Source organism: Mauremys mutica, chromosome 2 (genome assembly GCF_020497125.1).
Source record: "Mauremys mutica isolate MM-2020 ecotype Southern chromosome 2, ASM2049712v1, whole genome shotgun sequence".
Taxonomy (NCBI): Eukaryota; Metazoa; Chordata; order Testudines; family Geoemydidae; genus Mauremys; species Mauremys mutica.
The window spans coordinates 125,108,902-125,125,739 of record NC_059073.1 but is presented as its reverse complement, the minus strand read 5'-3'; the positions used below and the strand labels follow the sequence as shown (position 1 = coordinate 125,125,739).

At 41.3% G+C, this 16,838-nt stretch overlaps 1 protein-coding gene across 5 annotated transcripts in view; it reads right to left on the bottom strand.

Annotated features, from left to right (window-relative positions):
• Window positions 1-16,838, bottom strand: part of PIGN (phosphatidylinositol glycan anchor biosynthesis class N) — a 186,697-nt gene that overhangs the window by 67,960 nt on the left and 101,899 nt on the right. For all 5 annotated transcript variants that reach the window (XM_045003648.1, XM_045003649.1, XM_045003647.1 and 2 more), the window contains exons 14-18: window positions 14,016-14,192; window positions 9,385-9,524; window positions 8,357-8,456; window positions 8,145-8,237; window positions 6,108-6,199 (exon numbers count right to left, since the gene is read on the bottom strand). In XM_045003648.1, the coding sequence (XP_044859583.1) occupies window positions 6,108-6,199; window positions 8,145-8,237; window positions 8,357-8,456; window positions 9,385-9,524; window positions 14,016-14,192 (602 nt within the window). The remainder of the gene's footprint in view (window positions 1-6,107; window positions 6,200-8,144; window positions 8,238-8,356; window positions 8,457-9,384; window positions 9,525-14,015; window positions 14,193-16,838) is intronic.

Sequence of the window (16,838 nt, the reverse complement as noted above, 5' to 3'; positions counted from 1 at the left end):
CCACTTAACATCCTCTCGCTTAACGCTGTTTCAATCTTACGTCCCTGCTCAATTACAGAACATGATCCATTTAAAGTTGTGCAATGCTTCGCTATAACGTTGTTTGACTGCCTGCTTTGTCCACAGCAGGCAGCCCCCCATCAGCTCCCCTACGCCCCCCTTCCCCAGCGCCTCCCAGCCGCCGGCAGACGCTGTGGATCAACGCCTTCCCTCTCCTCCCCCCACCTCCTGCCCGTGGCAATCAGCTGGCTTGTGGTGTTCAGGAAGGAGAGGGGAGGAGCGAGGACTCGGCACGCAGGCTCCCCCTCCCTCCTCTGCTTCCCGAACGCCACAAACCAGCTGATTGCTGTGGGCAGAAGGCAGGGGAGGGATGGGGGAGGTGCGCGGCATCCTCGCTCCTCCCCCATCCCTCCAGCTCACGGCAATCAGCTGGCTTGCGATGTTCGGGGGAAGGAGGGAGTGGGGAGGAACAAGGACTCAGCATGCAGGCTCCCCGCTCCTTCCCCTCCCTCCTGCCTGTGGCAATCAGCTGGCTTGCGGCGTTCAGGAGGCAGGGGAGGGAGGGAGAGCCTGCGCGCTGTATCCTCGTTCCTCCCCCCACCCTCCTGAACGCTGCAAGCCAGCTGATTGCCACGGGCAGGAGGCAGGGGAGGGAGGGGGGAGGAGCAAGGACCTGGCATGCGGAGTAAAGGAGGAGGTGGCGGGGAAGAAGAGGCTGGTTAAGAATGTGGGTTTGGGGGAAGGGGTGACTTGGGTGGGCCGAGGGTTGAGTTCCCCCACCCCTGGTGCTTGCAGAGTAGGGGAAGCTGCCGCTGGAGCTGCGCAATGTGCTTAGGGTTAGCCCACAGCACCTTCAGCCTCCTTGCCTGCCTCATTGTCTCCAGTGCCAGTGGGCTGTGCCTGTGTGGGGTAAGGCGGGGGCACCTCCCAACTATAGTACTGTACTGTATGGCAAAAAAAAAATTTCCTGGACCCTAACCCCCCTCATTTACATTCATTCTTATGGGGAAATTGGATTCACTTAACATAGTTTCACTTAAAATCGCATTTTTCAGGAACATAACTACAACGTTAAGTGAGGAGTTACTGTACTGTTATAAAAATGAATGAAAATTAAAAGAGCCTGACTGACAACAGGGACAACTGAAGTTCTCCACTTAGTCATAAATGTAGTTAAGTTTAACACCCTTGTAAGGGGCAAAATACCAAAGAAACCCACCACAGTAGTATTTAACTTCCAAAAGGGGAATGACACAAAAATTAGGAGGCTAGTTAAACAGAAATTAAAAGGAACAGTCACAGGAGTGAAATGCCTGCAAGTTGAATGGAAACTTTTTAAAATCATCATAATAGAGGCTCAAACTGAATGTACATCCCAAATTAAAACAAACAAACAAACAAAAGAAAAAAACCACAGTAAGAGGACCAAAAAACCCACCACCATGGATAAACAAATACCACAATGGCTAAACAACAGAATAAAAGAGGTAGTCAGAGGCAAAAAGACATCCTTTCAAAATTGGAAGTCAAATCCTATTGAAGAAAATAGAAAGGAGCATAAACACTGGCAAGTCAAATGTAAAAGTATATTTAGTCAGGCCAAAAAAAAAAAAAGGATTTGAAGAGCAACAAGAAAAGGACACAAAATCTAACAGTAAAATTTAAGTACATCAGAAGCAGGAAGCCTGCCAAACAATCAGTGGGGCCACTGGACGATCAAGGTGCTACAGGAGTACTCCATGAAGACAAGGCCATTGTGGAGATGCTAAATGAAGTTTTTGCATTGGTGTTCACAGCAGAAGATATGAGGAAGTTCCCCACACCTGAGCCATTCTTTTTAGGTGGCAAATCTGAGGAACTGTCCCAGATTGAGGTGTCAATAGAGGAGGTTTTGGAACACAGTGAAAAATTAAACAGAGGTAAATCACCAGGAAATACCCAAGAGTTCTGAAGGAATCAGTTAGGAACAACAGAACTTACAACTGTGGTATATAACCTATTGCTTAAATCAGCTTAAGTCAGATTGGTGGATAGCTAATGTGACACCAATATTTAAAAAAGGCTCCAGAGATGATCCTGGAAATTACAGGCCAGTAAGACTAACTTTAGTACCGGGCAAATTGGTTGAAACGAAAGTAAAGAACAGAATTATCAGACACATAGATGAACGTGATACAAAAGAGTCAACACAGCTTTTGTAAGTAGAAATGATGCCTCACCAATCTACTAGAATTCTTTGAAGGAGGGGGTCAACAAATGTGTCCAAGGGTGATCCAGTAGATACAGTGTACTTGGACTTTCAGAAAGCCTTTGACAAGGTCCCTCACCAAAGGCTCTTAAGCAAAATAAGCAATCATGGCATAAGACGGAAGGGTCCTCTCATGGATCAGTAACCAGTTAAAAGATAGGAATAGAAATAAACAGTCAGTTTTCACAGTGGAGAGAGGTAAGTAGCAGAGTCCTCAAAGGGTCTGTACTGAAACCAGTTCTGTTCAACATATTCATAAATAAGCCGAGAAAAAGGGGTCCACAGTGAGGTGGGAAAGTTTGCAGATGATACAAAATTACTCAAGATAGCTAAGTCCAAAGCTGATTGTGCAGAGTTACAAAGGGATCTCACAAAACTGGGTAACTGGGCAACAAAATGGCAAATGAAATTCAATGTTGAGAAATGCAAAGTAATGCACATTGGAAGACATAATCCCAACTATACACAAAAAATGATGGGGTCTAAATTAGCTGTTACTACTCAAGAAAGAGATCTTGGAGTTATTTTGGATAGTTCTCTGAAAACATCTGCTCAATGTGCAGCGGCAGTCAAAAAAGCTAACAAAACATTAGAGACCATTAGGAAAGAAATAGATAATAAGATAGAAAATATCATAATGCCACTATATAAATCCATGGTACACCCACACCTTGAATACCGCATGCAGTTCTGGTCACCACATCTCAAAAAAGATATATTAGAATTTGAAAAAGTTCAATAGAAGGACAACAAAAATGATTACGGGTATGGAACAGCTTCCATATGAGAGATTAAAAAGACTGCGACTGTTCATCTTGGAAGAGAGACAACCAAGGGGCAATATGATAAAGGTCTATAAAACCATGAATAGTGTGAAGAAAGTGTTATATCCTTTCACAACACACAAACCACGGATCACTCAATGAAATTAATAGGCAACAGGTTTGAAACAAACAAAAGGAAGTATTTCTTACACAACACACAATCAACCTGTGGAACTCATTGTCAGGGATGTTGTGAAGGTCAAAAGTATAACTGGGTTAAAAAAAATTAGATAAGTCGACCAATGGCTATTAGCCAAAATAGTCAGGGATGCAACTCTATGCATTGGGTGTCTCTAAACCTCTGACTGCTAGAAGCTGAGACTGGGCAACAGGGAATGGACCACTTGATAAATTGCTCTGTTCTGCTCACTCCCCCCAAAGCATCTGGAACTGGCCACTTTTGGAAGATAGGATAGTGGATAAGACAGACCACTGGTTATTTTTATCTTTATGTTCTTTTTCTTGTAGCAAAAGCTCAGCAAGGGTAGAAGTACTGCAAGCGTCCCTGGACTATTCCTACAACATGCCTTGATGTAAAGTATCAGCCACAAGTAGTAATAAAGTTGTACAGTTCTAATACCCACTCATTCCCTGAACTCTCTGCAGAGACTACCAACAAAGAAACCTGGCTTTTGTGATGTGGACCAATGCACAACAAGAAATGAACAAACAACAAAAAATTACCTCGGGCCACTGAACTGCCATCATGTAATGACTTTCAGGTACTGATAATAACCAATATTGAAATTACACGAGGGCTACCTAGTTTAAGTTTTCAAATTACTGAAGGAAACTTGATCTTGGATTTGGGGCTGCTGGGGTCATAGCTTTGGAACATGTGCATTTTGCTCACACAGGTGTAAAAAAATCACCTGGATCTCAGCGAAGCTCTGGTTTATTTATCTTTGTAATTTCTCTTCTATCCCTTCCCTTAGCTTCATGTGTTCCAGGAAGCCATGTATATTTTCAAAATCCCCAAAACCCAGGACAACACTTGTCATAAACAGATAGTTAAGGGTTAAAGTCTCTTTTACCTGTAAAGGGTTAACAAGCTCAGTAACCTGAGAAACACCTGACAAGAGGACCAATCAAGGGACAAGATATATTCAAATCCCTGTGGAGGGAAGGCTTTGTCTGTGTTTTGTTTTGCTCTGTGTTCTCTCTTTGGATCTAAGAGAGGCCAGACATGTCTCCAAGTTCTCCTGGAGTAGTTCCTACTATCCAATAGTAAGTATTAATTAGAAAGGCGGATTAGTCTTTTGAGTTGCTTTCTATATTTGCAATTGTGTGTTTGCTGGAGAAAATTCTTTATTCCTGTTTGCTGTTACTTTGATTATGCTGAGGAGGAGGGAGGGGAAGTCTCCCCAGTTTTTATAAGTTAGACCCTGTATTTTTGCATCCTGGTATGACAGAGATAGTGTACTTTCTTTTTTTGTTCTTTTAATAAATTCTTTTCTTTTCTTTGGACTTGGTTAATTCCTTCTCTTGTGGAGATTCAAGGGAAGGGGAGGGGGGAAGAGTGAGTTCCTCCTGAGGGTGATTCACAGAGTTGAATCGGTGTGTATTTCTCCAGAGTGGCTAGGAGAGAGGGAGGGGGGAAGTGGGCTGCTTCCCTGTGTGTAGAGATTCAAGGAGTTTGAATCAAGGTATTTTTCCCAAGGACTAGGGAAGGGGAGGGGGAGATAAGTCCCTCTTTGTGTTGAGTCAAGGATTTGACTCGGTGTGTAATCTCTCCGGAGCAGGCTGGAGAGAGGGAAGGGGGGCGGGGAGGGGAACTGGCTGTTTCTCTCTCTCTGGTGAGATTCAAGGGGTTTGAATCTGGGTTCCCCAGGGGAAGCTTGGGGGACAGGCAGGGTGTCAGACGCTTTAAACTGACTGGTGGCAGCGAGAACCAGATCTAAACTAGGATTTTAGTTTAGAGGAGTCCATGCAGGTCCCCATCTTGGAACCCAACAGCTCCAAGTGGGGGAGAGACCTATGACAACACTCAAACAAGCACAAAACATTTCAGAGCTGTAAAGATGAACTGGATGAGGGGGACCAAAAGGATACCCAGCAAGGGCCAGTTGCATTAGGGATCACTTGCAATGAAAAAGCAGGGAGAGAAAGAAACTGGAGTGACTGGAGGAGCAGAGTAGCAGATAGAATCCAATGTGCATAAAAAAAAATGAACTAGACTGGATTGGGGGAAATGTATGCATACATATGCAGCCAAAAGATGCTAATAAGGTATGAAAAATCCTCTTAGATATTCCTAAAATGCCTACCACAATGCAAAAGATGAGTGGGTAGGCAGTAGATGGGGAAGAGTTGGATCGAAAATCTGTTAGGATGGACTAAAACTCAATGAGCAGTGTTGGAATTACATCTGGGAAAAGCATCAATACCTCTGAAAATATTTGGGATCATAGCTCTTCCCCCACCTTCCAAACATCATGCTGCATATCCAGGTATCAGAGCTCTAATGGCATCTCTTACTCAAGCACAGTGACAGCATGCTAAAGTGACTCCATTAGGCACAATGTGTTGAGCAGGGAAAGAAGTGTTGTGTGAAGTTCAAATCAAGCATTTTCTTTCTCTGTATTAAGTTCTATACTACATCTAACCAAACCATGCTGGGCCAATCAGTGGAACTGGCAAGCAGACTGGTGAGAGGTGATGCCTGCAAGATGAAGTGGTAGTTCACAGTGAGAATGGAGTGGATGATGGAGATAATAGAAGTACACAAGAAAAATTGACAATGGCTCAGTGGGGGAAGAGACAAAGGAAAGAAGAGGAGGAAACGCACAATATGGGAAGGAGACACCAAAGAGAAAATCAAGAAGGAAAGGATACAGGAAACAGGAAAACAATAAAGAAAAGCTACATAATATCTACATAATAAAAGAGAAAAAAAATCCATCCCATTAATGTGAGTACTTCATTAGCTACAGACTTTTATTCAATGACAAATTACTTAAAATTAGATATGAGAATTTAAATTTGTGAATATTAAATGGAAAAATAAAGAGCTTTAATCAACAAAATGTACTTACACCAGAGAAATATTAGGTTCTCTTCCTACAACAGGCATCAAGGGAAACATTGCCAAGAGTAAACATAATAGAGTCCAGCTCAGTGTTGTTACCTAGAACAAAGAAACAAAGAACAGCATCTTTGGAAATCATGCCTGCAGACAAAACTGACTGCACAGAGAAAACATTTCTGTATTTGCTATAGTGAGCTAATAGTATATACAGCCATTGGAATCCCCATCAGAATAAATGGTTGCATGCATCATGGATAGGATAAACTGACAGGGACATTTATACTACATTTATACTTTGACGCTGATTCAGGCAAGCATTTTAATAATGTCTAAAGTCCTACTGAAATCAAGAGGAAATAATGTTAAGAGTGTGTTTAAATTCTTTCCTGAATTGGGGCCTTTGAGCACAATTTGTTATTCAGAAAACCGGGTTTATCTATAACTTTATGGAAATCAGTGAAATGCAAGATGAGATCCCAATAAAACTAATATTATCACAGATATTCTATACTATAACTACTCAGAAGAACAAGTAACCATTAATTGTCTTAAATACATTAAAAAATAATTAACAGTCAAATAGGAAGCTGCCACCTGGACAGTTTTACAATGCAAAGCAAGACTCAGGAATCTCTCTCATTTGAATACGAGAGAAAACAAGGATTTTTAGAGTTGTCATAATACATTTTAAAAATTAAAGTTTGCTATTTTTTTTAATTAAAAAGGGTTCTGAATAAATTAACAGTGATGGCTGACATTGAAAGCTGCAGCTTTCCCATGCATTCAAGTGGAAACAGTGCCACCTGACTCCCACCCCACAGCACCAGACTAGAGTTTTTGCTGAGAAACTTTAGTACAATGGCAGCTTCAGAGGTAAGACGAGATACACTGTTTGGTTACCGAGATAGTGAAACAGTGACAGATGATTATAATACCTATTTTAAAAATTAATTTTCAAGAAATATTTGTATTTAGTAAATAGCTACATGCCTACAGTATTATGACTAATCATTGTAAACTTCCTTTAAGGACCTCAATGTTTATAAAACTGTTACATTTTAGTAAAATATCTGTGCATGTTTCATGACCATTTTCATGGGATTTTATCCCAAGTACTTTTAATTATTACATCACAGAATACAACAACTGAACACTGGTAACACTGAAGTTAGCCTGAAAATAGGATGGCAACATGACACAGCTAACTGGGATACTAGACTTCAGCAGAAATCTTGGATTTCCCAACCAATTTGTTGGACCATTATAGTGACTACCAAAAGCAGTGCAGACACACTACACACTAGGATGTGGAAAAATTGGAAAGAGTCCAGCGGAGAGCAACAAAAGTGATTAGGGGGCTGGAGCACATGACTTATGAGGAGAGGCTGAGGGAACTGGGATTGTTTAGTCTGCAGAAGAGAAGAATGAGGGGGGATCTGACAGCTGCTTTCAACTACCTGAAAGGGGGTTCTAAAGAGGATGGATCTAGACTGTTCTCAGTGGTACCTGATGACAAACAAGGAGCAAATGGTCTCAAGTTGCAGTGGGGGAGGTTTAGACTGGATATTAGGAAAAACTTTTTCACTCAGAGAGTGGTGAAGCACTGGAATGGGTTACCTAGGGAGGTGGTGGAATCTCCCTTCTTAGAGGTTTTTAAGGTCAGGCTTGACAAAGCCCTGGATGGGATGATTTAGTTGGGAATTGGTCCTGCTTTGAGCAGGGGGTTGGACTAGATGACCTCCTGAGATCCCTTCCAACCCTGATATTCTATGATTCTATGATTTCTACAGTCAAGATCAGCTTTCAGTCAAGCGTCACGGTAGCGCTGCTCGGTCAGCACCCTTACTGCTTGGCCTGTGAAACTGTAACATCAATAGACCCAGGAAATGTGGCATTATCTTGTCCTGCTTGATATTAGCCATTACAGTGATAACAGGAAGTGCATTACAGGAATGAGAATCAGGAGACCACAGTCCAAAAGAGGAGACTAAAAGGTAACCAACTACCAATCAATTTAATGCCTTTTGGCAAATCATTACTGTACCTTTGCCTGAGTCCACAGTCGTGTGATCAATGGCCAGCCAGCAAAGGCAATGAGACCAAAAGTAAGTGTAGAGCGATAAAAAAAGCTGAAAACCTAGTAAAAAATTTCAATAAGAAAATGAAAAACAAACTTTAATAAAAGCAACATTTCCTCAAGCAGATAAAAAGCTAGCAATGAGGTCCTTTATAAATACATATTAATAAAGTACTTACTAATATTTCAATTCCCAGAGCACCAGCTAGTAAGAATCCAATAGACTGACCCAGAGGAAATACCAAGACCAATGACGCAAGGTCTTGAATAACTCTGAATCTGTTTAGGAAGATTGCACAGGATAATCGTTATCTTTAGTTAAAACAAATTAGACAGAATCACTGCCATAAATTAGGAGGTTTAAGAGTGTAAGTGCTCAGAAGCAGCCCTCATTTTTTTTAACTTTACACATTATTTTATCATCAGAACTACCTTCATCTCTATGGACTACTGAGTTTACAATTATTTACATTAAGTTCAGCATCCACTGAAACTGATGAAAAATTCAAAAGCATTGACAAAAATATGCCTGGTTAGCTTTATTAGTGTTTACTTAAATAGGTCATTACAAAAAGCCAACAGGAGCATGACCAGTTTTCTTTGAATAATACAAACAGCCAATATGTCAGGCAGGTAATGGCAACCGCAAACTTTTTCAAACATTTTTTCAGCATAGGCCAGAACCATCAACCAATTTTGCAGAATTAGAGCCTGATCCTGAATGGTGCTGGGTGTCCTCAACTGCAGTGGGGGTTGAGAGTGTTCAGCACTTTGGACCAGACTTAGTTTGAAAAATCACTGAAAAAAGGAACGTTTTGCCCAACTTATGAAATCAGTTTCTGCAAATTCCACTCCAACACATCAGGAACTTGCTCCAGGGGTTAGACTCTAGGGGAAGCTTCTCCCACATCCTGCAATGTTATTTTGTTTTTGGAGAGTATGAGACCATTTTTATTGGTCAAAAAAATTTCCAAATAGAAGAGGTATCTACTAGAAGGGCCAAATATAGCTGTCAGTTTGGAAACCCCACTTCACCTGCTAGGGAGAGATAAACCAGAGTGTCCTGGAATGTCCTGGAAAATGAATACTTCATAAAAGGAAGAAAAACATTTCTCAATGACTTTTGCATAATTTGATTGTCAACAAAAGGGTGGGGCGGAGAAGACAAGCGAGATGAGTTTATGAATCAGCTTGATTCTTTACTTACTCTTTCACAACTGCATACCATACTGGCACCGGTAACAGACAATATATGTAATACGTCCACGGACAGGTTTGAATCAGCAGGAAAAAAGCTATTAATACTCCAATAGCTGCAAAACCATACAAGAGGAGAACAGTAGATGCCTGAAATGCAAATGATTCATATAAACATTCCTGAAACAGTACTCTAATATTTCAAACTCCAAAATACTATTTCCCAGTTATCTGATGCACAGTACATCAAACATTATTCCAAGAAAGCAGCTACACTAATGTAACAAGGCAGCTCATCAGCGAAACGTATAGTGTTTCCAGGCAGAAAAATACTTAGGAGTGGCATTTAGACATGTAGGGCTAAATTTTCAAGCAAAAAAGGACTTACAGTAAACTGCATGTGAAAAATGTGTCTCCACAAACTGGTACATACAACACTGATCTGTGCATGCACAATGTACTTGAAAATCGAAGGGAGTTACAGTTACTCAGTATTTTGGAAAATAAGAACACTTCTATTTAGGTGTCTAAATATGCATTTAGAAAAATAAATTTTAGCACCCAAGTTTGCATAACATTTACTATGTCCAAAAGTTTCAACGTAAAATTCCATGTGCACATTTGTTTCTTTTGTGTAAGAAATTAGTAATCAAACTGGAATACAATTCTTTAATTACTATTGGAAAATCCAACCCTCTTGTCAGGAACTACAGACTGATTCTCCACAGCCTTCTCTTGTGTGAATAAGGTTTTTCTGTGTAAGGCAGGTCTGCAAGAAGAGGCTTCAAGTTTGCATTTATTTGTTGAAATTAATTTATTTGGTATTAATCCTCTTTTTTTCTAAACCTTTTTGGATTTTGATGTTCATACAAGAAACCAAGGGACATGGCTATTTTTATTTGTATTGTGATAGCTCCTAGAAGCCCCAGCCTCATTGTGCTAGCAACTGCAGAAACTCATCACAAAAAAGATAAGCCTTGCCCTGAAGAACTTACAATCTAAGTATAAGACTATAGACAAGAGATGGCTATAGATAACTATTGTTTAAAAGCTTCTAGACACAGCTAGCCATGTTAATGACTTAAAAAAATTGGGCTTCTCCAAAGAATTTATAACCTAAAGAGAATATTCCTTTTAGTAGGTAAGAGAGAATGCAGTTTGTTTTATCATGCTTCTTTATTGCGGAATAAAGGATCTATACGAAAGAGGAATTTCAAAAAAATATAAAACTCTGATGTACACTTAGAAAAGGATGAAATTTTCTAAACTGATAGGCTACACTTAAAATAGCACTAGTGCATATCCATCACCTCTATGTCTACAAAGAGGAACATTAAATACGCATTTTCCTTTCTTGTCACAGCTTTTATTTACACTGATTCAGGAACCACTCACTGTAATCTGGGAACATTCTGATATTTGAAAGGTTAAAGTTTTATTAAACATTTTTGTTCTGAAGCCCATTACAACTTGACATAACATGCAAAAGCCTTAGGATCCAATGGCAGTCTTTGGTACATTATATGCTGACAAAGCCTAAAAAAACCCAACAACCCTATTGTTTTTCTTCTATAAGTTGTGTCAACTTCTTTGAAGAAGTAAAAATATATAAAAGCAGCAAAGAGTCCTGTGGCACCTTATAGACTAACAGACGTATTGGAGCATAAGCTTTTGTGGGTGAATACCCACTTCGTCAGATGCATGTATAAAAATATATAGTGGGATATGCAAACGTATTAAACATGTAGGGGAGAGCAGCCCAGCTAGCTAGTGTAAAGCATTCATTCCTCTTCCTTCCCCTGTAATTGACATAAAACTGTTTCTATCTAAACCAGAGGTGGTCAAACTATGGCCCACAGGCCACATCTGGCCTGCGGGGCTCTCCTGCCCAGCACCTGAGCTCCCGGCCCCCCTGCCCCTCCGGAGCCTCAGCTCACCGTGCTGCCGGCATGGCTGGCTCCAGCCAGGCGGTGCGGTTCTGGTGCAGATTTACAAGTGAACACAGGGTGCCCTGGCCCGGCCCCCCAACAACAGGGAGCCCCAGGGCCGGGCACTCAGGCAGCTCAGCACCGGCGCACCCTCCGCGGGGGGCAGGAGTGCTGCATTGCGGGGGCAGGGGAGCAGGCGGGCGGTGCAGGTTGCGGGAGCCCGTGGAACACGGCCGGAGGACTCAGGAGGAGCACTGGGCGGCCGTGCAGCCGGCTGGAGAGAAGCGGCGCTTTGAAGGGGGACAGCCACTTCTCTCTGGCTGCGCAGTTGTCCTCCGCCCATGTTCACAGGGCCACATTCTGAAAGGGGCTTGGGAAGGGGGGTGGATAGGGGCTGAGGTCCCAGGGGGACAGTTAGGGGCAGGGGGTCCCAGGAGGGGGCGGTCAGGGGACAAGGAGCATGGGGGGTTGGATGGGTCAGGGATTCTGAGGGGGACAGTCAGGGGGCAGGAAGTGGGAGGAGGCACACTGTTTGGGGAGGCACAGCCTTCCCTACCAGGCCCTCCATACCGTTTCGCAACCCTAATGTGGCCCTCGGGCTAAAAAGTTTGCCCGCCCCGATCTAAACTGACAGGAAGTATCAAATCTAAATAACTTTTAAAATAAAATTTCTGGCATGTTATGTCATATTAAGTTAGGATAAGATATGTCACATTGAAAACTGACCTAATGCAACTCATTCTATCACAAATGTTAATATATATCTGTCATAACTATAAAGGGAAGGGTAACAGCCCTCCTGTGTACAATACTATAAAATCCCTCCTGGCCAGAGACACCAAAATCCTTTTACCTGTAAAGGGTTAAGAAGCTCAGGTAACCTGGCTGACACCTGACCCAAAGGACCAATAAGGGGACAAGATACTTTCAAATCTTGGTGGGGGGGAAGGCTTTTGTTTGTGTGCTCTTTGTTTTGGGGTTGTTCGCTCTTGGGACTAAGAGGGACCAGACATCAATCCAGGCTCTCCAAATCTTTCTGAACAAGTCTCTCATATTTCAAACTTGTAAGTAACAGCCAGGCAAGGTGTGTTAGTTTTATTTTTGTTTTCTCAACTTGTAAATGTTCCTTTTGCTAAAGGGTTTACCTCTGTTTGCTGTAACTTTGAACCTAAGGCTAGAGGGGTTTCGTGTGGGCTCTTTGAATATGATTACCCTGTAAAGTTATTTTCTATCCTGATTTCACAGAGATGATTTTTACCTTTCTTTCCTTAATTAAAAGCCTTCTTTTTAAGAACCTGATTGACTTTTCCTTGTTTTAAGATCCAAGGGGGTTGGTGGGGGAAAAGAGGGGGAATGGTTAATTTCTCCTGGTTTTAAGATCCAAGGGTTTGGATCAGTGTTCACCAGGAACTGGTGGAGAAGTCTCTCAAGGCTACCCAGGGAAGGGTTATAGTATTTGGGAGGGAGATATTCTGGGGGGGAGGTAGACAGAGTTTCCCAAATAACTCATAATTTGGGTGGTGGCAGCAAAACCAGATCTAAGCTGGTAGTTAAACTTAGAGGTTCTCATGCAGGTCCCCACATCTGTACCCTAGAGTTCAGGGTGGGGAAGGAACCTTGACAATATCTTTTGGCTCCACAACTTGGTCCCAAATTGCAGATGAAAGGAGATTTACATTTTCTGTGGATGTTTAAAAATAGGAAAAACTGATAAACTTAGAATTCTTCCTAAATTAAACAACACATTGTTTTAAGGGGTAGTGTTTTTGTGAGGAGCATAAAAAGCCACACACAGTTTTAGGAGATGTTTAACATAAACAGTCCTATTAGTCAGTCTGGATTAACAATCACAAGATATTTTAATATTAAATAATTAGAATTAAGGGCGAATATGTATTTACGCTGCTATGTTCTTCTGATGTTAAGCCAATATGAAAGAAGGGAGAAGTTAGTTTATATTCTCCTACCTCATACAGCATTACCAGCAAAATGATTGTCACTAGTATTAAATAAGAAAGGCCAATATTAGGGAAAATTCCCCCAAGCACCAATTTAAGCCTTCATTTCCAAAAACATTGCCCAATACTGTACATGGAAATAAATGTGTCTGTCTGAGTGTGGTTTCAGAATGTGACTAAGCAAAATACAAGTAGTTTTCCTTCAATACAACTACACTACATTTCTAACACATGGTCATGAATAACAATCAGTGGGAAATATTGAAAACACAGTCAGAGAATCTATGTCCAAAATTCATCTCAGTAAAATAATAATAAAAAAAGAACAAAAGAAATCTGGTAAAGAGGAGGGAAAAGAGCAGTGTCATGAAAAGGCTAACAGAATCTCCACTGCTGTGTAGACTGACCTGGTTAAATATGGATACATGGTCTGTATTTCTTGACTTTAATGAATCAAGGTATACTACAGTTGCTGTGAACTACAAATCTACTGCAACTAGAAGCAATGGAATCTGTCCAGTTGTCCTCCTCATACGTTACACAATGGCCCATCTTTTCAGATGTCCTGAACCATACCTGCAAGTTGGTGAGGGAGATTTCCCTCAAACTACAAGTAGTTTCTGCTGGCAAGGATCTTTTACTCCAGCTTTGCTTCTGGGCCTATCAATTGGCCTACTGTTTTTGTACAAATAATACTATGCATGTATAAATTGCTAATTAACCGGGCAGCAACATCACTGCATATTTCAACCTACCTTATCGTGGGTACTCCTAGTCAGACCAGTATGTGTCTTGACAATTAGCAAAATCACATAAGATGTCCAGCCCACAAAACCCATGACAACACTTATGCCCAAGAACAATCTGTCGTAAGTATGGTAATATGACAATCCTTCCAAAGCAAGGCTAATCAGGGTTTTGCAAAGAGATACCTTTAGAGAAAAAAAGAACAGATATCATAACAATTTACAACATTTTCAGGTAGAACATACTCCTAAAATAAACTTAACAAGAAAACATATAGCAAAGAAAAGTTTCTTATCTTACAGTAACTAGAATTCTTTGAGATATGTTGTCCATATATTCTAATCTTGCTGCGCATGCACCCCCATACACTAGACATTGGAGTCTTTTGGCCATCAGTATCCATTGGGCATGAGCCCTAGGTGTTCTGCTCCCATACTGAGGGCATAGAGGATAGTGTGGACCCAACTGCCATTCTGTCCCTTCATCAGCACAGAACCCAGATGTTTCAGAATTCTGTAATAGTGTGTGTGTGGGGGGGGAGGGCAAGTCATGGAATATATACAGACAACACACCTTGAACTCCAGCTACTGTAAGTTAAGTAAGTTTTCTTTCCTCAAGTGCTTGTCCACAAATGTTCCACTCTGAAATGGAAATGCTTTGCAAGGCAGCTGCATAATGGAGTGAGTCCTAATCTGAGAGGAAGGATCTAACCTAACTAGCTCATAACAGTCCCTAATACATCCCAATACCCAACTGGATAGTTTCTGGGCTGATACTGCTCTACCTTTCATTCTGTCAGCAAATGCTACAAATAGCTTTGAGGAGACACTGAGGGATTTGGTCCTTTGTAAATAAAAAGGCAGGGCTCTGCAAACACCTGAAGTTTGAAGCCTAGTTTTTTCCCCCTTGATTAGAATGTAGCTTATGGAAAAATACTAGTAAATGAATCATTTGGTTCAAACGGAAATCCATGACTACCTTGGGTAAGAACTTGGGATGGTGTGTCAGTGATACCTTATTCTTATGAAATATTATACTAGAAGGGCCTGCCGTCTGAGTTTGCATTTCACCAATTCTTTTAGCTGATGTGACTGCTACTAAAAAGGACTTTTTCATATATAAGTAACAGGGAACAGCTTGCCAGTGGTTCAAATGGAGGGCTCATTAAGCCTTCCAGAACACATTATGGTCCCATGGAGGAACTTCCCTTACCAGTGGAAAAACATGAAGAAACTTAACTATAATGGTGTAGGAAAACACAATATGGCTCTGGAGGTTGTGGTCATATGCAGAAATGACTGCCAAATACAGTCAAAGCTTTTTCTGAAGAATTCAGAGCTAATAGTCCAAGACAGTAGGGACGCAGGAGTTAACCAGTTGTAAATATCATTATTCACACCATAACCTGAATCTCTTCTATTTAGCAGCATATGTTAATGTGGTGGAATCCTTTCTATTTTGGATCAAGGTGTTCTGGACATCTGAGGAACATGATCTCTCTGACATCGAGCAAATAGCCAAGTGGTGAGGTGGAGGGAGATTGGATTTGAATGTAAGACATTCCTACTATCTATTAAATCCAGTAGAAGAGATTTGAGTCCCTTTGAGATTTACCATGACAACGATGAGACTTCTCTTGAGTCCATTAGATCCTGTGCCTGATGATGGTCCAGATGTGCTCTCAACCCAGAAGGGACATATTCATCACAAAAATCTTGGTTGAGAGAGGCAAAGAAAAAAGGTACTCCCCTGCACACCAGATTAGGATCTTACTATCTGTTTATTAATGTTAGAATGTTGTGAGGGATTAGTAGAGTCATGTCCATGTAGTGTTTGCTTGGCATGTATATCAACTTTAGCCAGTCAATAGTATATCACACTGTGTGATGAATGTGCAAGCGGCCATGTGCCCAAGAAGTCTTACCCAATTCCTTACAGTAGCATGAGGATGCTTTTGAAAATAAATGATGAGGTTGGACGTGGCTTCAAATCTGTCTTGGGACAGATAAGCTCGGGTTATTGTGGAGTCTAATAGTGATGATTGCTAGATCCTTGGTAAACACCACTGGCAGTGCAAAAAGACCACAGGGCAGTACTCTGTACTGATAATAGTTCTGTCCCATCTGAAGTCTTGAATACTTATAAGGGGATGCTGGAAGTATGGAGACTGGAAGTAGGCATCTTGCAGATCAAGAACCCCAAACCAGTCTAGTGAATCTAGTGATGGAATTGGAGAGGCTACGATTTCCATTCTGAATTTGAATTATCGGTTGAAGGTAATGAGCCCTCTCAAATTCCAAACTAGTTGCCATCCTGACTTTTTCTTCCATATTAGGAAGTAATTAGAATAAAAACCCTTCCCCTGAATTTTAGCTAAACCTCTTCTATACTCTGAGAGACAGAAAGGACTCCCCTTCCAGATGTAACAGTGTCTCATGAGCACAGCCCCTTAAAAGGGAAGGAGAAGGGGTAGGGATAGGAATGGTATGCATCTGTAGTGAATATCTGACTGAGGCTATTTCAAGAACCCAGCAGCCCAAGGTTATCAGGTTCCATGACTCCTTGAAAAACTGTAGATGATTCCTAAGTGCGGGCAAAAAAGGGTGTAGATCCAGTAGACTGACAGTAGAAAGACACCTTACCAATCTGTCAAAGTGATTATTTTGACAAAGACACAGAATGGGATGAAGCCATAGCAGAGGAGGAACGTCTTTTTAAAAAACTCTTTCTTGTAGGTGCAAAGGCTTTTTGTTGGAAAAAGGTATCAAATGATGGTCTCTGTCTAGCATAAGTGCATGGTCTTCCCTGTTCTCCTTCAGAAGCCAGTATA